The following is a 23117-nucleotide window of genomic DNA, read 5'->3' as shown; positions in this document are numbered from 1 at the left end:
CGCTAAGCAGCGCCAACCTACCTTTCAGTAATAGAATAAGTGTCACGCAATTTTCAGATTTTTTTTAATCTGTGAACCGAAATTGGTGAATTCAATTCTACGTTGTTGTCGTAGTTTTAGGAGTAGGTACAACACAATCACTAAAACTTTAATTCTGAGAATGTGTACCTACCACCGCAAAATAATGCAAAGTAAGTAAATATCTACGTATTATCGTAACGTCAAGTCACTATGGACAATTTGTGTTGAATCTGTGCTGACACTACGCTTGTCGTAGCACGACGTCGTATGTAATGGATACGGGCGTCCATTCATGGTGTCGGATGAGACTGTCAGTCGAATCATTCACTTATTCCGGCTGAAACCCAAGTTAATTCATTCGGAGGGTAAGAGTAAAGTAATAAGTACACTAATAAAGCATGTAGCTAAGTACTTAATTGAATAAAGCTGATTATGAATTAGGTGTATGAAATAGAATTTTCTCATTCCATTTTAATAAACAAAACCTTTAATCTAATAATAACAAGTTGTTCACCTTGCCCTTTTGATGTACGTGTAGATAAGTAACTGTAAATTACTAATTGATTCCCCTTTTCATGTAAATGATTACTTTATGAATTGCTATTGTTTTCAACAAAAACACATTCTGAAAGTAAATTTCCATTGTTTAAAAAGTCGTACTGAACAATGACCTACTATAATTCAATTAGGTATGAAACCAATCAAAATAGCCGGCAAGTTACACTGGATCGCCTTTGAACGAGGTCAAGAGTATTCTTCTTAGTGAATTGAATCGGCGGCAAACAAAAAGCAAATCTGATAAAACGTTTTGAGAGTTGATCGCTCGCATCCGGGACTTGCACGTCATGCACGTGGAGGAGAGTCGCGTGCGTCGCCGAGCAAACACCATCGGAAGTGTGGGAGCTGTCGGAAACCCGCACTACTATTATCATCTACTTCGAGACTTTATTTTAAATAATAACTTTTGTTCCGCACCATCCATTTATGGGTTTGTGGGCGGTGTGTTGTGGTAGAGCGAAGTGAGCGCGCAAGGATAGCCTGTCGTTGCGGAGTGGTTGATTCGATTGCGTGCTCGTGCGCGGGCGTGAATGGCGCAAGAGCATTGAATCCAGCGGGCGCTTCAGTGGCGCGAGAGCCACCGACTCAGATGGCTGTCTCTTGGGTCGCCCTGGTCGCACTCGCGGCTACCGCGCTCGGGGCCTCTATCGCACGTGAGTTTGTTTTCATGATACGCTCTCCTTGAAAAAAACTACTAGTCAGAGATGCAAGAAAATAGAATCTAGGCGTTTCTTCGCGACCATATTATGCCTTCATTCAGCGATAGCAGTTCAGTGTTGATGTTTTTCTTTTTAACGGAAAAGTTGGTTTTCGATAACGGTCGAGTAAGTAAGTTTTTTTGTGTTTTTCTATTCAAGAATCGTCTACTCTTGGTGTTTTTTTAAACGATTCAATTGTTTTAAAACGACGCCACCTAAGTAGGTGAAAATGTGAATTTCATTCACTAGAGTACCGTTGTCGTGTTTCATCTCATTGGGATGAGAGGTTTTCCAGGCCACATAAAAATCCTTAAGCAAATTTCTTATAGAATATTACTTTTTTCTAAGTATTTCATCTATTTGACAGATTATATATTATGGTTCTTTTAACTTTTGTTTGTAAACTTTAAATCTACATAAACGTCTACATTTGATATCATGGTCATAGGTATTTCAATCTATTATGTTTTAGTTTTTATTATACCTTGTAGTTGTAGTACCAAACGCAACGTAACCTAGCCAACATCTCAACCAAACCCATTTCATTCTATATCTTAACCCTTTAGACACAATATGGAAAGACGATAACATGTGTCTACTTCTACCATCAGGTGTCGCTACTGTTGAGTGTTTTTAAATTTTAACAGTTCCCATACTTTTTTAGTAAACAAACATATTGTTTTGGTTATATTTTTACACTATAACCCTTTGCACAGCGTTTATCTGCAAAATCGTAGAGTTTATTCCATAAGAAAGAAGAAAACTTAGAATAACTAACTTTCAATAAAAACTGCCCTTTTCCAGCTGATGGCTTTTCTTTTTCGTAACACATTTTTCAGACGGGATACTCCAGGTTGCTCCACATTTTATAATAGTTTATCACAATTTTAGCTGGATAGTATGGAGAACTGTCTGTGTGTGTCTGACTGTGTGTGTCTGTGTTTACTTAGTTAAGAGTCTTTATGTAATTATTTTTTTTGGTGCAATAAAGTGTATTTGTATTGTATTGTAACTGTCAAATTTTAGGAACACTGAACAGTGCTGCTGCCTACCTTTGAGCTTCTAGTTTTATCCTCAAATGAGAAACCCCCTCATCTCATTTACCAAAAAACTGTATTACCTGCTACAACTTCAGAAAACAATCTAGGCGTTAATTACCATACAGATCGTACAGGGATCTCAAGAATCGCTCTGAATTCAATTGAATTTTCCGAAAATTAGTTCTGTATTTGCAAATACCAACTAAATTGTTAAAATTCGTATACTTAATAATGAAAAATATAATAATGTTAATCATGAAAATATTTTCTCGTCTACACTAATAATAATATAAAGTGTTTTTCACGTCACATAGTCATCTCATCAGTCACAAAATATCTGTTTTGTGAAATTTTGCCTTTAATTTTTCTATAATAAAAAAAATGGTTATTACTTTTTATCTACGCCTCAAATATGATATTTTTAAATAAAATGTCATAACGAACATGGTTTTTTTATGGAAATACTAACGTATGACGTGATCAGTAAAAGCGGCCAAAGTAATTGTTACATCATTCCACTGCCGCGCAAACGTCTCGAAATTCGAAAATAAGTTCCAAAAAATTTTCTTCTATATCTGAATTACCAGTTTACAATTTTCCATTCAAATATCCAATACCTGTACCATATCTATAGCAGTACTCTAAGGTTATGCTTTATTGAATTTGTGTTCTTTTAAAACCTGTTTGGTTTTTATCGGTGATTATTTGTAAAAGAACACAAAAAACTTAATTAAAATTTCATTCAAATATTTATTCGCAATTATACGTACTTATACTAGCGCTAATTATCTGTCATACTAAATTGAGACAAAAATGATAACCACTTACGTCAACGGATTACGTTGTAAGTGGAGCGACATAACATAATTTATCATTGATTAAGCGGTAATTGTTATTATTATTAACTATGATTTTGCGCTTAGATAAATCTTGTTTTTACTTCGTCGAGTTGTGTTAAAATCTTTTTCGGTCAAATTGCTTAGTGCTGATATATCTCTGTACTGAGTGATATACATTTTTATTGCTTGCTTACATACATAGATTTTTTATATTTTTTATCACAGCTTCTTACACCCTAACGTTGCCTGGAAAAAAAATGCTGTCTAGCAATAAGGCTTCCTTTAGTTCTACCTATAACACAGAGGCTGTTTATGTTTATTACAGGCTGTTTATGAGAGTCCTCAGCGCTCCCCATTTGTCCCGCCTAGTGGTTAATGCCATCTGAGGCAAACCGACAAGTCACGTCAAAAAAATATGACCGAAATCCCAACTATATTATAGATAGCTATATATATACAGATAGCTATAGTTATTTTAGGTATTTAGTTAGTTTTTTAGTTTAAATATATTTCAGAGACATGTCCGGAAAGTCATGCAGCACAGTAGTTGTCACAAGCCATGTATTAAACAAATGGACAAGATTATTGTGTGTCATTATTTCGTAATGTCTGCCATACAAAGCGCATATACGTGACCGGAACACGACTCTATTCAATCACTATGCTATTACAAAGTTATATCACTTTAATTTAATATAATTTTATAGTGCGTACGCCTTTCAGATCTAATGTTTTCATAAGAGAAAAAGAACTGTTTCTATGTGGTATATGTAAGTTAATCGATCCTTGCAGTGTATGGAATGTATGGACCACTTTTCACAGTCAATATTTTTTCCCAAGCGCTTTAAAAGCTCGATAAGAATTTGGGGAAACTATTATATCATCATTAATTTATAAGGCACGCTCTTATCGGTGTAGCATTCTCCATGCTACTTTTTTAGGGAAAAATAGGGCAGTAGTTTCCCACTAGCTTTCCGCCCGCAGTACTAAACTAAACAGTCTTCATCCTCCTAGCATTATCCCATTTTACACAGGGTTCGCTTAGATAAGCGAACACGTGTTGCGAATACGTGTTGTGTTTAGGTCAGGTAACCTGAAGATTTGACAGATCCGGCTTTTTACAGAAGCGACTGCCTGTCTGACCTTCCAACTCGCGAAGGTAAAACCAGCCCAATACACGTTAGGTCACATACCTCCGAAAATGCATTTCTCGGGAATGAAGGTTTCCTCACGATGTTTTCCATCACCGCTGAGCACGTGGTAATCATTTAAGATCCACACATGAATTCGAAACCAAATTCAACAATCATTGGTTTAGGCCTGTGCTGAATTCGAACTTGCGATCTCAAAGTGAGAGGCAAGCGTTCTATCAACTGGACTACCACGGCTCTTGTACTAAACTAAACAGTAAGTATTAAACTATTATATGGCAGGTACATAAAAGCTTTATTAGCACTGGAATAGACTAGATAACTAGGTAAAAGATGAATTATAAAATGCTAATCTGAGATAATTTTAAAAATCAAGCTCATTTTTCCTTATTTACGAATTTAAATTTAGAATTACATAACAAAGAGTACGTTTGATCACGTTTTTCGATGACGTCATACGTGTGTATTTCAATACTAATTCCATAGAAATGTAACGTTTTGAGTTTTTGTAAAAAGTATTCCATTTGACTAGGTCCAATATAAAAGTATATAATATGATAGAAGGATTAGGTTGTCATGTTGACTATTAGAAACGGCCGGGGGTACTTCTGCGATAGTTGCATGGATAGGTTCGTCAAGAGTCATTAGAAGTTATAAAAAAACTACTTATAGTCACACCAGCAATACACGCAGCGAGTGTTATATCTCCTTACGTGGATAAACGTCGCAAAGCTATTGGTCGAAGCCCTCGATATCGCGAGCGCTAGTATTGAAGTTTCCTAAGGTGGATATGATGATCCTTGTGACAGTTTTCCACACCATCGCCCACACGGTAAGTATTTTCTCAATCACATTTGAGACAACACACATTCTTAAGTCACCGACTAGTATGAAGACATATGTTTCAATAAAAACCCTCGAAGCGGAAAGTGTATTGTTCTAGAGTGCACATGGCACTGGTTATGTAAGTGACGTTGCGTGCTGCACACTGATCGTGTAGTAAACTATGATTATGATTCCGTTCGCAAATATGTTCGTGCTCGCCGGAACTGAACCACTGGGTCACCATTAGCATTTTGGTAGCGACAAGCCGTGACGTCATCGGCCTCCGTGGTTTAGTGGTTAGAGAGTTAAGCTCACGATCTGGAGGTCCGGGTTCGATCCCCGATTGGGACATTGTCGAAATCACTTTCTGAGACTGTCCTTTGTTTTGGTAAGGGCATTGCAGGCTTGAATCACCTGATGGTCCGAAAAAGTAAGACGATTCCGTGCTTCGGAGGGCACTTTAAACTACTGATTCCGGCTATTAGCCTTGAAAACCACTTCCACCAACCCGCAGTGGAGCAGCGTGGTAGAAGATGCTCCATGCCCCCTCCGGCTGACAGAAAGGAGGCCTGTGCCCAGCGGTGGGACGTATTCAGGCTTTTTATGTTATGTAAACCGTGACGTCACATGTTTGATACACACTTGCACTGATTTCGTGAACAGCGGGCGTTTTGTAAAATAGTAGAAGTAAGAGAGGAGAATACCTATAGGTAGTTATAGTTACTGTTAGGTACTTATAAGATTTTCAGAAACTTCTGTTCGCTACTGTACTTTGATATGTGATATGTTTTGGCTTTTTTTTCCTTCGTACAATTCTGATGGAATTCTTATACGAAGCACTCGTGTACAAATGATATCGACTTTCCATCATCATTATCGTTATCATTGATCGAGTCTTTTCCCGGATAAATGTCTATTGCCGATGTGTGTGTATTAGTGATGTGTAACTATTAACACATTGACCAACTTTCTTTTTAGTTTTTATAAAGTAAGTTATTTTTGTCAACAAAATACACAGACAGGTAATCAGTTTTTCATACTTAAATAAATAAGTACATTAATTATATTTATCTATTAATGCTTTTATTATTACGAAACAATCAAATATATACATAATTATTATGTATGTCGTTTCCATATCTCGGAGCCATGGCGTCCCGGACTTTTGGAAGGCGTGCGTGGGGCCGAAGTCAACACTTTATATAAATTCCGGCGATTATCCCTATATTATTATTGTAATTCGCTGTAGTAACCTACAATTTTCGAAATCTTTTTTCGAATTCATGTTTTGATTACGTGCTCAGGGGTGATGGAAAACATCATGAGGAAACCTCGCATTCGTAGGTATGTAACCTAACCTGTATTGGGCTGGTTTTCCCTTCGCGGGTTGGCAGGTGAGACAGGCAGTCACTTCTGTAAAAAACCGGATCTGTCAAATCTTCAGGTTAGGTAAACGGACCCTGTGAAAACGGGATGATAAGGAGATGATTCTAATTCGCTGCAGTGAGCATTATCTAAAAGTACAATCGAAAATCTAATCACTACGATTTTATCTGAACCATTTCGCCATCTAAGTAGTAACTAGATATACTTACCTGTCATGAAACAGATGTTTTCATACTGTTAACAAACAGCAAACTAAACTGAACCTACTACAATTACGTTTCATAAATTGATCAATTGGTCGTAGTGATTAATTCCGGGTACAAAGCTAATCCGCCAATTAATCAGAAATCGTCCACGGTCTATTCATATATTGGACTTCATACTGATGCCATTAGGTACAGTCATGAGCAATATAATGTACCCACTTTAGGACTCTGTCGCACTAACATATTTGTCATTTAGTGAGACTTACATTTGAATTTGTCAAAAAAGTTAATAACATAACATAACAAATACTTTATTGCACAAACAGGAAAAAACAAAATACAAAACAAAAGAGAAATAGAATGTGACATCTGTGTGTGTGTGTGTGTGTGTGTGTGTGTGTGTGTGTTAATGTGACATGGTACCAAAGTGTATACATATTAATACTCGTGACCGTACCTATATAAAACGCTATGTATATAGAGGCGGTTCCGCCAGAACGTGGTCCGGAGATGCGCCCTGGACAACCCATACAAAAATCTCGTTCTCACCGTGTGCGTGAGGGAGACAGAAATTCCGCGCGTGTTAGGGATAACACGTTCATTGTGTATGAACCATATATGAGGCAATAAATTTGAAACTCATACGTGCATGTCCCATACGTGGGGCATATATTTTCTTGCCATAGTGTGTGTATGTACATACATTCCAATGTGTTTATCGAAAAATAATATTGTACGTGAGGGGTTGATATCTACTTTTCAGTTACAGAGTGAACTTGGTAACGGCTTATAGCTTAAATAGGTATACTAAAATTGCCATAATGGGGTGGGTGAGGTAATTCATTTTTTTTTTAAATATATAAATTACGTGTATATTATAAGTAAAGAACATTTTCTCTAATACAATGAATTGGTTCGAACACTGTCTTGAATTATTTTCGATTATGGATGACTGAATACAGAACCAATCATTATACATTATAAAACACGGTCAATAAAATTCTAATGCTTCGTTATTACAAGTATATTTGTATTCATTCAAGCATCAGTGAAAACAAAATGCGTTAAGTAAAGTGCGCAAATGCTATTATATCTCTAAATCCCTGAACACTAATCAAGTTGTAGACATTGTAGATTTCAGTCTGCTTCTCAGTGTGACCAGAGCAACTCTGAAACCAAATATATTTCTATACAAAGAAAAGAGTCCGCCAGGAGCCTTTTCCGCTGGCAGTAACGGGCGAGCTCTGAACTGTTTGCCTGTAGCTGAAAAAAAAAACCGATATATTGTGTGTGTACTGCCCTTAGCTCATCGACGTTGCAAACACTTTATTGACATTAAGAACCATTTTAAAACCTAATCATTGTCATTCCCATACTTCTCACTCCCAATATCCCATTATTCATTACCATTACATTTTCAGTTTCAATGTTTCCACACCGTGCGCCACCATCGGATTCGGTCATAAAGTCGAGCCGAATCATTCGGACGCTTAAACGTGTATGTACGTAACGGTCGGTGTACGGGTCCCACTGGGTGGCTGGTCGCACTCTCGCTTGTCCCAAATTGTCTCATTTATACGGATGCCTAAAAATTGCCCCCGATTCTACGCGACTATATTGCTACGCCACTGCGTTCTAACGTATCTATTCGTTACGGTGGCGGCGAGGCTCTTAGGAGAACGCAAATATGTTTGAATGAAAATAATACAACATATAATATAAGAAGAATTTACAATTCAAAGTATAACTATGTTATCAACTGAAGAAAGATATTTTTGAGTGTATATCATTTCGCAGTAGTCGAAATAACGAAAAAGTACCTATTCAACCCTAACTTTGAATAAATAATTATAAATTACGTCGCACCAAAAGCAAGGATCTTAAGGCACTACGAAGGTACATCAAAAGAATCGGGTCCAGTTTTTAGAAGGTTCCGTGCTATTAGCTTTCGTCAATAAAAAAAAACATCGAAGCTAACTTATCCCGCTAACCTGCCGTGTGCAACAAACATAAACGGGACTCAATACTTATACTTAATGTTTTGGGACAGGCGATAATATTATGCACTTCTTTACAATTCTATTCTACTAACCCGTCAACATCTGTAACAATTATGTTATCATTCATAATATTTTTAAAACATAATGATTATAATTATAACTATATGTATTACACAATTGTTCAATCGATTTAGATTGACGCTGTGGAACACCTAGAGCATTATTTCTAGTTATTCATTACATACTTACTTTTCACTATCGCTATTCACTCACACGACCAAATATGGTTGTTTATGTTGCATATTCTTTCACACTACATTCACGTTATAGTCATAAAACTGTAAAGAAATCGCAATGTTTATATTGCCGGCAACATAAACTGTGAGGTTATGCCATGAAACGAGTCTCTAATCGTACTCATTCGCTCTTCTTATTTGAAAAAAGTATTTAACGAGCCATCTTTCTTTGAAGTTTTCATCATTATGCAAGTGGTGAAACGTGAAACATTTCACATGAATACTACAAACATTATGGCATCTCCGAAGTCATTATACACCGCAAACAAATGACCATTCTGCAGGTTATTACCCTAAGGTTAAACGCTCTAAGTAGTGCGACAATATTACCTACTTACGAGTAAAACTGTAGATATAATATTAAAACGATATAATTAGTAACTAATTATGACAAGTAGGTATAAGGATTGTAATCTTGAATGCTCATTTCAGATGTACATAATTATTTATCTGACGTTAGTACGGTTAAAATCTTAACTGAGGTTTGGTTTCAGAAATATATTTTACCTTAACATTGTAAATAGCATTTTGGGGGTTGATAGTCAGAAGAGTAAACTGTTTAAATGTTACTTGTAAACACAATGAAATCACCGTTAAGTAATTATATTTCAATCAATCAAATAACTTAATCATACCCATCCTTAGAGACCCCCCACAGTAGCGCCGCTTGAGCATCGTCGTGGTGCCAGCATCCGCGCAACTTCCACGCGACGTGGACGCCGCCGCGGCGACGCGACGCCAGCACTGGGCGGCTGCCGAACGCCGAGCGTGCGCGGCGCTGGCGTCGCGTAGCCGCAGCGCCAGCTCAACGTTTTTTGCGAACAAGTACAATGAACAACACGCTAGTATGGGGGGCTCTTGTGATTGGGTCGGTACCAGCTACAGTTTACTGTTCTAATTATTCTATAAGTAAGTGGCATCTTTGTCTCTACAATGGGACTTTCATTGGAAATTGGCGTTCCCCAAAAACACGATGTATGGCGTTGTTAAGTTTTCTTCGTTTAAACTTCTAATTTCATGGAAAACAAACGTATGCATCTTTTATCATTGCTGAAATTAAATTTATTGTAGTAAATGTGGCCATACATAATGATGAAAGTAAATGTTATGGTCCAGCACATTCAGTCATATTCTGACATACAATAGGTAAATAGAATATTATTAATTTAATCTTACTCTAAATTGACTAGTTATATTTATTAAATTAATTAAAATAATATATTAATAAATTTACATTATATTATTAGGATGCAATAACTCACTCAAAGAATAAAATACCTTCTCTCTTAACCACAGTTTTAGTTCTACACGGAAATGTTTTAATGGAGGGCATTGTACGTCCTCACACATACACATTGTTTTTGGGTATAAATGATGGCCCCTTTTATTACACCAAGGTACAATTACAACTTCCAAATATCAAGCAACAATTATTAGTTTTATATATTATGCTTCTGCAATTACATTACATTTTTGAATAATTATATACCCCAGCAATGAGAAAATAGGTAATTATCACGTTAAAAGTGAACAACGCCATCTATCGTGTGTTTGGGGAAGGTCGATTGGAAACTCCCTCATTACTTTTAAACTCAGTGTGGGTTTATGTGTGATTCTCGACAGCGGAGAAGCAAGTGTTGGAGAAGTCTTCATGTGGCCGCGTGTGGGTCACAGTGCACTCGCCAGAGATCCGAGTATCTGGCTCGGCGAGATTAGTGGACGCCGTCGAGCTCAACTGGGACTTCAATGGATGCTCCAACATACCTAGACAAGTAAGTCCGTTGTTAAGAATAAGAACCCGCAGTGGAGCAGAATGGTGGTGATGCTCCATACCCACTCCGGTTGATTGAGGGGAGGCCTGTGCCCAGCAGTGGGACGTATATAGGCTGTTTATGTTATGTTTATATATCAATACTAAGTGCCTTCAAGACGAGTATAAGTAATTAAAGCACATAATAACGGGTTCTTACCGCGTTTAAATGGGGATATGAGACTCCCGATATTTCGACACTGTTGCAAGTGCCATGATCACGGGATGACTGATATTTCGACATTTCGACACTTGCAACAACACTGTTGAAATATCGGGAGTCTCATATCCCCACTTAAACGCGGTAAGAACCCGTTATTATGTGCTTTAATTATGATAATAACCGCGTAAACTTAAAACAACGAGTATAAGTAGTAGGTATAAGTAGGTGCAGTCTAACAGTATACTTAAAATTCAGTGTTGCCCTCTGGGTAAATTTTCACTGAACCCTGGCCTTTATTGGTGAACTGCGGCACCCATATACCTTTATGTTTTCCAACTAAATATTAATGTTAATGTGTGTATATTTTAATGTTGTAAATGTATATGTGTGTCGTAGATTTTACCTAAATAAACTTTATTATTATTCTTATTTTACTTAACCAAATTAATAGGTCGACCTTAAATAAATACCCTCTCAGATTATATAAAAAACATTTTTGCAAAAATTTTCGCAATATTTTGTGAAAATATAAAATGAGCAAAACGTACTTCAAAAGAGACGATAAGGTAAAGGAACGCATTACGAAATGCGCATATTTTTTTTCAATTAGGAAGCCAATCTCATCTATGCAAACTCATATCTTACGGAACTTATGTAATACAGGTAATACTGTTTACTTTAAATATGGGTTGTACGTGACAGTAGACATACGAACATGTTGACATCAATCACATACATCGCGAGTTACATAAAAAGAATGACGTGTTGAATTCCTATTAGGATAGAGCAAAGGTCCACCTCGCAGAACAATCCGTAGGCATTTGATAAGTAGCTAGATTTGTATTTTTCGCATAATTAAGTATAAAAGATCGAATATTATGCACCATCACTTGTTTATAATGATAATGGTGCTAATTCCTGTAAATACCATCTAATTTTATTTTAAGTTATACCTGTCATTTTCTTATCCGCCGAAAAGGAAAGGGACGGGTAATCGACAAGCATAAATTTTATGGAACACACGTCAATTTTAAGCACAAATCTAAACCAACCGTCTAAAAATTTTACATCAGTCTATAACCCGAAACAGTTAAGTAGACAGCACGCCAAACAGATTGCATACCAGCGACGTACCTTTTTAATTCGCCCGGGTTATTCATTCATTTACTCATTATTCCTAAAATTAAGAGCTGTGAATCATCCATCCCTTTCCATTTCGACGGATATAAAAATGACGGATATAACTTAAAATAAAATTAGGCGGTGTCTGCAGGAATCGGAGCCATTAGACATACATAATCACTTAAAAATAAGAATATTTTTACTTCATTCGAACTTCTTCTATCTTGTGGATTGTGAGGTGGATTACCCACCCCATCGACCCTGATGTCAGGGTAATTACTGAGCCGCCATAGGCCCCTGATGTGACTCATGTAACGACTACGTACTTACATTAGCAAGTAATAGCCGGGAGCAACGGCTTAAAGTGCCTTCTGAAGCACGGATCATCTTACTTTTGGACAATCAGGTGATCAGCCTGTAACGTCGTAACCAAACTAGGGATCACAAAGTGATTTTTGTTGTAATTTGTCTACACCGGAATTCGAACTCGGGACCTTCGTATCGTGAGCACAAAGCTCAACCACTGGACCACGGAGGCCGTTGAATTAAAACTGAATTCAATATACATTTGCCCGCGAACCTTGCTCTAGGGAGTACTCCGTATCGCATAACTGCCCTTATTTTTAGTCCTCGTCTCCAACGAGACAGAGCTGATCTGATGATGATAATGAAGTCCTCTCAGTCACTTAAGTCACTATGGTCCTGTCGTTCAGCGCCGGTTCGAACCCCGCTACTGGACTTGCACCAATGAGTTGATAATTTATCATGTGCCGTTTCCATAGTTGGCTCGACCATTATAGTCGCCGATACGGCTCACCAGCTACCACGTTGGTAAGGCGTGATGAGGCGTTGATGAGGCGTGGGTACTTACTTCATCTTACGATGGATGGACCAACCCAATTGGGATATAGCCGTGAGCTTATCTATCTCTCAGACGTATCCTCCGGCGGCGACACCCTTAACTAGAGATAGCCAGGGCCCTTACGCGAGCGTGACTAGAAAACCTAGTCAGAGCTGATAAGCAGCATGGCACACACAAACTCTCGCAAAGCATACATTAAACGACAACTCAGCTATGAAATGTAATAGCAGTGGAAGTGAGCGCGTCACTCAGTGCTCGCAACCTCGCGTGTGAAATTACTGCGTCACAGTCACAAACACGCATTCGATCTTCAATTAAGCAAAACGTACGTGGAAGTATGGAATAATTATAAACTGTACCCTTCCTGTTAGCGGAAGTGTCGCCTTAAATAGAACCTTATAAAATAAATTGCGGATAATCAATTTGCTTTCGATTTCTCTAACAATGAAGGCTACTAGTACCTACGAACGATCGAAATCTACTATATATAACGGTATTCGTTTTGAAGCCAGAGCGCTTTTGATCATGCGTGATGTTATATGTGATTTATTCATTCGTTTCATATTAGCGGTCGTATTTAAGAAAAAGTATTTATTTACTTTTTCTTGTATATTTAATATGACGCAAAATATTACCCATTAGAAAAGGTTCAGTACGATCTAGGTAGGTAGGTAGGTTCGTGCGTGTAAGAAATGATTGATGAATGTGGAGCAATAGAAGTGTATCAGAATCGAAGCAAATAAAATTCCATATTCTCTGCTTACCCCGGTGGGAAATAGGCGTGACAACATAACGAAACAATACATAATAGTAACGATGTCGTGTCGTATATATGTATATATTTAATAGATTTGTATAAACAACAATCAATATACTTATCTACAGTTTACTATACAAGCAGGCACTAGGTACAACTTATTATTTACTTAATTCAAGCCGGAACAAATCTGCCACTACAATTCGCCATTAGATAAAAACAGTTGAAATATAAAATATTTTTCCTCCAAAACAACTAAAATTTCCTTGTATAATAGCAATATCTGTGAAATTATTTTTTCATCCGCAAAAACCGATATTTATTTTCTAACACTCATTTACCTACAATAAAATTTCATTTTATCCCTTTATACGTAAGCTTTAGCTTCCGGCTATTGACACGAATGAAATTACGTGTGACTTTGGCTTGTATGTATAATATATTGCTATTTCATTCATTCACAGATTGGACTTTTCGATGCCCGACCAACGTCATGGGACAACGCTATGTCGATATTCTCTATCAACGAGGAAGATGGGCATGCAGTGACCAGCATATCTCTTGGGGAAGGGGCCTTGCCTGCCGGCTGGGACGTGGGCCCGGGACACAAAGGTCCACACTGTTTGTGGCCCTGGGTGGCCGCGGGAGACGACCAGATACAGTCCTTCAACTGTCTGAAGATTCAACCTACGTGGATGGAAGATAATGCGTAAGTATTTTTTATAAGTACTCCATTTAAATAATCTTGCTAGGTAGATTACAAATCCCACATAAAATATAAACCAACCAGGCACGAATCTGTTCAAAATTGGTTTTGTTAATTGCACCTACCAAGAATCGAAGCCCTGGTTTCATGGTCATAGTGTCTTACCATTACACCACTTAGGGTTGACTAACTAAGGGCCTGTATCACAATTTGTCAAGAAGTAATTGGTACCCTGCCTTGAACTTATCTGACACATCAGTTGTAGATAAGGTACTGCTATCCACTTATACCCTACAAATATAAGATAGTTAGTGTGGGTTCTGCCAACGCCGGTGTCAGAGAAGGAGACGCGCGAGCAGTTGGACTGCATTCTGGAACGATGGAACGAAAAAGCTAGGATCGGGAAAACGAAGAAGAATGGAGAGGTCTTTACCCTGCAGTGGAACATCGACGGCTATTAACAATACTGAAACATACACTAAGTGTTCCTCATTAACTTTTCAGTGCAAAAATCAACCATCTCCGCATAGGCGAGCTAGCGATCGCGGGCACACACAACGCGGGCGCGTGGCGTTTCAACACAGAACTGAGCAGCGTCGCGCGAGACAGCTTCGTGCTCTGCCAAGACCGCTCCATCTGGGCGCAGCTCGTGCATGGTATCAGATACTTCGACTTCAGAATCGCCTACTACGACTTCTATGATAATGAAGATGACAGGTGAGAGATTCAGAGGATACAAACAAACATGGCCGGCACACCGGTTTTAAAGCCGGCGGCTAATAACCTAGATTATGCAAACTAGGTCTATTGACCTAAGGAACTAACAACAACTAACAAAGTACAACATCAAAGGGTGTTACCCTAAACATACCCAAACAAAGATGAAGAAGGAGATAGACAGACAGTGATGATGAAGTTAAACAAATATGTATATTGTTACGTCTACGCTTTTAACAAAATACTCGTAATGAATAAATTGATACCTACCCAATATGAACGGTAACAATATCCTAATAAGTATGTATACTTATGTTGGTGCTGCGCCACTGAATTATAACATAAGCTCGACCAAACTCGCCCAATTAGGCTAGTCGTAGATACATCCATCGCAAGATCAACTTAACACCCACGCCTCTCCAAGCTTTCTGTTTAAACAATCGTAGTAGGTGGTGAGCCGTGTCGGTGTCTATACCGGTCGAGCCAACCGTTTTAGTGTAAATTGCATTTATTTAAGCAAATTTAGAACTCGAACCGGCAGCTCCGCTTAATGACACGATGACACGCCCATCTTCTTCTATCGTGTGGATTGTGAGGTGGATTACCAACCCCATCAACCCTGGTGTCAGGGTTATTACTGAGCCGCCATAGGCCCCTGACATGACTCATGTAACGACTACGTACTTGCATCAGTAAGTAATAACCGGGACCATGGTTTAACGTGCCCATAACAGGCCCATAGTGTCACTTCAGGACCCCGATACCGACCCCGCCGGCGTGGTCGACGATTTTCCTCAATCAGCGCTTATCGCTATCGACCCACTAGAGTCGATTAATTCTTTCAAATATTTTTCCTCTCAGACGACGCCCTGAGCCGAGGTTCGTGCCCAACTGGGCACCCTCAGGCCTGTTGTCTTAAACGTTGTACCGGGTGAGAGCCTGCACCGCTCCCCATTTGTCCGGCCAAGTAATTAATGCCATCTGCGGCAAATCTACAATAAGTCACGTCAAAAAAATGGCCCATAGTGACTACAGTATAAAGTGTTACGTACACTTGTGATGAACATCATAGACAATATCTGCAGATAGTTCTGCTAGGCAGTTTACTAGCGTCATTATGAGCGTATCTGAATAATGGCCGACGCGCACGGATTCCTACGCGTTACGTAAAGTAAACGTTTTGTGCTAGTCAACTCTGATTTACACTTTATATTCACAAGCTTTTTATTTATTTTGATGGTTTACACGCTTTCCAAGGAAATTATAGGAACTGAAGTGAAAACAAAATAAGAATTTCCTAGTTTAGCCCAGTTAATATATCATACGTGAATCAAAAGGTCGACCCACGATGATATTGTGTCCCCTCATCTTGGAATGATACATTGCGCCACTAAGGAGATAAACTTCCTCTTATATCCAACATACCTAACATATCTTTATACTTCGGTCCCAAGTGTGACTGCAAATATTGTCTTCTTGCAATCCACGAACAGCCTGTCACCTTACTTTTACGTATATTTTTTGTTTACCACTTATTTGGAACCATAACAGAACGTCATTCATGGTTGAGTAATATAAAAACTTGCTTAACAATTTTTGAAAAAGAATCACCTACTTTTATGCCCTTCTGACATAATTGCTTGTTTATTTGCAGATATTGGTTGAACCACAACTTAATAAGAGTCCGTCCACTGGTGCCACTGCTTAAGGAAATCAGAACCTTCCTGGATCACACGAGAGAGGTGAGGATCAATTACATAAGAGCATCGATTACGGAAACATAGTTGAATGGACTCAAGAATGCCATACCTCCATACATGCAGATACGGTTTGATAGAATCGAACGAAATATTATATTTATGTAGTAATATATATATATATATATATATATATATACATATATAAATAAAAGGTGAACATCGTATCTTATAAGCCTTTGATAGACATGAATGGAGAATTACACCGACAAAAGCGTGGCTCTTAAACTTGTGATGATGCAAATAAGTCGAGAATATTGAATATAACCAAATCAAAATCAAATCAAATCCAAGCCATTTATTGTATAACTACGTATAACTATAGGTTAGCAAAAAAAGTCTGCTTAACGTATAATTTAGCATTCTCTCTTCTCTTATCGTGTGGGTGTGACGAGGAGTACCAACCTCATCATCCATCATTAATTTAGCACTAAAAATTGATTAGACACGATTGTTTTCTCTCTCTCTCTTTATTTAAGAGATGCGCTCTTGTCGGTGGAGTAATCGCCATTCCTCTCTTCTTCCCGCCAAATCCTTCACCTCCCGATACGACACGACCTGCACCTTCTCTTTTACTTGTTTCATAAATGTTCTCCTAGGTCTACCCCTTCCTCTCTTCCCATCAATTTTTCCTTCTATGATGTTTGTCATAAATGAATCGTGTCGTATCAGGTGGCCAATCATATTTCCTCTCCGGTTCTCTATAGTCTTCATTATGGTTTTCCTTTCTTCAACTCTTTCCAGCACTTTTTCATTTGACACCACGATTGACGATTGTTTTACTAAGTAAAAAATCATAATGGGACTTAAATATAGCTGGCAACAAGTGGGAGTATATAGTATACACATCCGCCTACCCCGTCGGGGATACATATTGTATCCCTTTGATATGATATGTTAATATTATGATATGTGAAAAATCTGTGTCAAAACAGCAGATTTTGTTACATTTTGGATACAAATTAACAAAAGGACGTATTAAAAGAAACAAAAATATCTATATCTTATCTTGTGTGGGTGCATTAATCCTTTTGCGTAATCAAGTGATGAAATGTTATTTTTACATTGCAATTGTGAATGTTGCTTCATTACCTTGCAAGTTCGTAAGATTAAATTATATCACTCATACATATCCATTACGAAAGATTCGTTTCGCAAGGACTTTTAGTTTTATTAAGTCTATATTCGTAATTCGTACATCTACATAACGCTACCACTAACCAAAATGATTATTAAGTATGATGAAAAAATGAAGGTACTTACTACGATCAGTTCAGTACAATGAGAGACTCTGCCGGCTAGGTTCTTCAAAAACAATATACATGGAAAACACATGGGATGTAAAGATTTTCCTTCGTTTAACCTTCTAATTTCAAGGATCATCATCATCGTCAGCCGTATGACGCCCACTGCTGGGCATAGGCCTCCCCCAATTTCAAGGATAAGTACACCTTTTATCTTTGTTCTTGGGTATAAATGACGACCCTTTTTATTACACCCAGGCACACTACATCTTCCACCCATTATTATTCTGATCAAAATAAAGAGTAGCAATATAGGTAGCAACATAATTCTATACATAATGTGATCCAAATATCAAGCAACATATTTTTTTTATTTATAATTCTGCCATTACACTGTATTCAAAAATACAATGTAATAGCAAAATGAGAAAATACATAATTATCACGTTAAATCTGTTCAACGCCATCTATATTGTTTTTGAGGAAAATTAATGATTATGTTTCAATATGATAACATTTTGCAATAGTCTCAATGCGCGGTTTCAATAAGATCTGTCAATGAACGTCGACTAGAGTTGTGATGTTGATTAGCATAGTGATATGTCAGTCGATATTAAGTCGATCGATTCTTTTCTATCTAACACTAGAATTTATGTAACGTGGTCCTATGAATGTGGTCACTGTGGTTCTGTAATACATCGGCTTGCTTCTCAGTCAGGGAGCGTCGGTTCAAATCTGCTTGCACCAATGAGTTATTAATTTATCTTAAGTATATAGTTGTCTTGCTCTATACAGTTGAGTATATAGTGTCTTGAGTCTTGACCATTATAGACGGCGTTACGGCTCACCACTTAACACGTTGATCTAACAAAAAAACTCGGTGAGGTGTGGGTACTTAGTTCATCTTACGATGGATGTACCTCGCACTACCCCAACTGGGATATAGTGAGCTTATGTTATGTTAGAATTTATTTTTATTCAGAGCGTATTCTAATACAAGAATAGCATAAATAATTATAACGAATCGTAGCCTAGACATTGTCTGTAGGTATTTGCACAACTACAGAAAATGTAACAGTAAATAACATCATATTCAGTTCAGAACATTCGGAAATGATAGTTCTTATACTTGCCAACAAAATAATACTTACTTAGTTCTCCGACTAATGATACAATACAACGTCATCAAATTACATCTTACGCCAGACGTTAAAGAAATAACAAGTTGGTAACGACAGAACTATGAAAAAATCGACTAAGTAAATCATTTCATAACCATATCGCCTCTGGTAGGTTATACTTATTACTTATATTAGCATTTACCAGGATTTATACCCGATTAATGGCAATTGGGTCGCCCCCTATTATGTTGGACATAAACTTACCTGGCTTAGCTGGCGGGGAGTTGGTGTGCTATACACCTCTGCCTACCCCTTCGGGGATACGGGCATGATGCTATTTTGCGTTATGTTATATTATTATTAGCATACATTATGACCTCACGCCCGTGATCCCTAATGGGGTAGTCATGTGGATGCCCTGTGGATGGGTCCACAAATATTCACTTTTGATATGAGAACCCTAACTAATTCTGACTGGATGAAAAGGGTGATGGGTGATCAACCCATCACCCTTTTAATCATTGTCATCATAATAGGTTAGTCGACTTGATTATTTCTTTCTCTCTCTTTCTCTCTCTGAGGCCTTGTTGCGTTGGTAGCGTTTTACAACGGCACCGTGGTGTTAGTAGCCCTAAACAGCCAACATCTTTTATTTTTAGGTGGTGTTCCTAGACGCTCATCACTTCCCAATGGGATTCTACAACCAGGATGGGTCCCCCATCAGAAGCGTGCACGCGGGGCTTATCCGATTGGTGCAGAGGGAGTTGGGGCCTCACTTGGCCCTGGCTTCAGACTTCTCAACAGGGGCCGGCACTCGAGGCCCCACCTTGCAGTCGCTGCTCAACTCGGACAAGCGTCTGCTCTTCAGCTATGTGGATAACGCCATTGTTTCTGGTGAGTGTATGTTAATTACGGCTGTGGAGTGAAATAATAAGTTTGTTACTGTGTTCTTTAGGTGTAAACCAATTTCTGGACGTTATAATCTGTTGAAATATTTTTTTAATATTGGAAACTAATCAATCAATTGGGTATTTGACTGGGTCGAAAATAACTTATAAGATGCTTATCTATAAATAGAAGCCAATCTAACATAATCAAATACCTAATCAATCTCATTTTCTTTTTACCTTTTATTGGAAATTTTATTCTGAATTAAGCCGTGATAGCCCGCTTGGTAGATCGCTTGCCTCTCACTTTGAGGTCGCAGGTTTGAATCCTGCACAGGCCTGAACCAATGACTGTCGAATTTGTTTTCCAATTCATGTTTGGATCATAAATGATTATCACGTACTCACGTACAAAACGAAATGCATTTTCGGAAGTATGTGACCTAACCTGCGTTGGGCTTGTTTTCCCTTCGCGGGTTAGGTCAGACAGGCAGTAGCTTCTGTAAAAAACATCATCTCATTGACTTAGTTGTCAGATATCCTATTACCCTAAAACATACTTATCTACAAAGGGAACCGATTGCATAATTGGGAAATGCGAAGAATCCAGCATTGAGTCCCTGTAGTTAGTGCGAAAGGAATCAATTTACAATTCAAAACACCGTGATGAAAGTATCCGTTACGTGCCGACATTAGCATTCGTGAGCTAACTAAGTACCCGGTGCTGGATCATAATTACTATGTGAGGTGTAAGCAGTGATCAGGCGCATTTGATATCGTTTATCCGCTCCATGCATGAGTGATCAGGCTTCGAGAAAAAAGCGTGCGTAAAACTCTAGGAAGGCCTTGGCGACGTGACGCTGAGTGAACGTGGGGCGATGAGGGGCGAGTCGCGCGGTAAATTCAAACATACGACGATGTATAAAAGCATTCATAAGTACCAATAGTCACGCGCGATAACAAGTCTCTTTTTGTCAATTTGTTATCAAGATTTTTATCAATACTTAAATTAAATCCCCCAAATGACAATCCAATGATAATTAGCGCCAATCGTTGTTTATGGTTCGCTTATCTATCGATTTAGGCAATTAGGTGTCTTCAAAAACCTACCTACTTACATTAACATAAAAAGTTTTCCTAGCTGGATTTACATAGATACTAAATATAATACGTATTAAAATAAACTATAAGGCATTGAGTAGACATATATTTAAGATTTGTTAAATAATCTTACTGTATTTTAACGTATTTCTGAAACGATTGTTTTTAATAGCGAGACAACAAGATAGGGTTGTCATAAGGCCGTTATCCCGTTGACCTCGTTTAAAGCATGTCAATGCCTTATCTCTATTTTACCAGGCAATCCGTTTTCCTTAATTTTATAAAATACCGGACTTGTCATGCATACTCGGAGATACTTTTTTCAAATCACTATTGTGAAAGGTGGTGTATTATGCGCCGTGACTCCTCCCGTTATCTGATGGTAGACGACTTGTGCCCTGTGCCTATCCACTCTATAATAAATCACTGTTAATATAGGAAGACTCACATCACATCACTAATTTAAGAGCCACGCTCTTGTCGTTGTAGCATTCTCCATGCTACTTTTTAGGGAAAAATAGGGCAGTGGTTTCCCTCTTGCCTTCCGCCCAACACTAGGAAAACTTTTTATGTTAATATAGCACAAAATTCGGCGCTAACATCTTTATTGCCTTTTTCAGTAACAGCAATTCATCAGCCAGGACAGCCCTACCCTATACAGGCAGATAACGTCTTTATGATCGATCGCCACCCTTGGGACCTTATTGGGGTTATTCGTAGAAGTATAGCACTCTTGTGGGAGCAAACCTTTTCAGCGGCGCGGCGACGGGCCGGGGTCAATTCAATGAGCGTTTGTTATGTCCGCTTTGAATGTTGCTGCAATAATTTATTTATCGGGACGAACGATGTTTTTTTTTTTTCAAAAAAGAGGTGATTTAGTTCCTATATGGAACAGCGTAGCTTCATAAATCATAGGCGTCAATTTGCAGAAGGTCGTTGCACTGTAGTGAGGTACTATTACGCATGTTAGGTCATGCGTGTGTATAGTTTTAAAAAGATTGTAGAAGCTTGTTCTACGTTCACAGAAGGCCTGAAAATTTCCGATGAACATTTTTATAATATTAACATATTGTTATTTATTTATTGCAGAGAACACGTGGCTGTGGCCAATTCTACCTCATCTATGGGCAAACACGAACAACCCGACCGAGTTGTTCCAGTACTTAGACCAGGCGGTGACAGTGTCCCCGCAACCGAACGCGCGTTCCCCGCTCCACTCTGCCATGGCGCAGACCACACCGACGGTGTTAGACATACTATTCCTGCGCGGCTCCTTAAGGGAAAACGCCGATGCTGTCAATAGGAATGTCACGGCTAGGTTAGCGACGAGGTGGCGGCAACACGCGAACATAGTCTCGACTGACTTTTTCCTAGGCAACGACGTGATAGACGTGTCGATAATTATAAGTGTGGAGCGCGGGTCGCGGTTATGACGGCGCAGCGCCGCCCGCGCGGCCCGCAGCGGAGGGCTACTACTGTCCCCTCGCTTAGCACGCGTGCTCGCCGTCCGCCGCTCCCCCTGGCTCCCGCTCGACCACAGAAACCGCTCCCAACCGCTACTTACCCGACCAATTCACCTCGTTACCCCCGATCAGAGATATCCGCTTTACAAATGACACTGCCACAGCGGACAATAGTGAGATATTTTTAGGTATTTTATTTGTAGATAGACGAGCTAGTCCATCGTTCCTATGAGGAACGGAAATTTTGTACATTGTAAATACAAGTTGTGCCAAAGTATTATATGTTATTTCTCATTTCATATTCCTTTAAGTACCTTATAAAAACTTCATTTTTATTAGGATTTATTAGGTAAACGATGAAGTCAATATAAGATCTGGCTAAAATGA

General features: G+C 38.5%; 1 protein-coding gene across 1 annotated transcript; it reads left to right on the top strand.

Moving 5' to 3' along the window:
* The first annotated feature begins 1092 nt into the window (after window positions 1-1092).
* On the top strand, window positions 1093-23007 carry LOC126371428 (uncharacterized). Its single transcript, XM_050016711.1, has 7 exons — window positions 1093-1232; window positions 10644-10792; window positions 14199-14443; window positions 14945-15157; window positions 16812-16899; window positions 19939-20173; window positions 22357-23007. The coding sequence occupies exons 1-7, from the start codon at window positions 1169-1171 to the stop codon at window positions 22698-22700; spliced, it is 1338 nt and encodes a 445-aa protein (XP_049872668.1). The 5' UTR covers window positions 1093-1168; the 3' UTR covers window positions 22701-23007.
* Window positions 23008-23117: the final 110 nt, after the last annotated feature.

The sequence above is a fragment of the Pectinophora gossypiella genome, chromosome 12, assembly GCF_024362695.1.
Source record: "Pectinophora gossypiella chromosome 12, ilPecGoss1.1, whole genome shotgun sequence".
NCBI classification, from domain to species: Eukaryota; Metazoa; Arthropoda; class Insecta; order Lepidoptera; family Gelechiidae; genus Pectinophora; species Pectinophora gossypiella.
The sequence above is the reverse complement of the archived record's forward strand: the minus strand, read 5'-3'. Positions and strand labels throughout refer to the sequence as shown.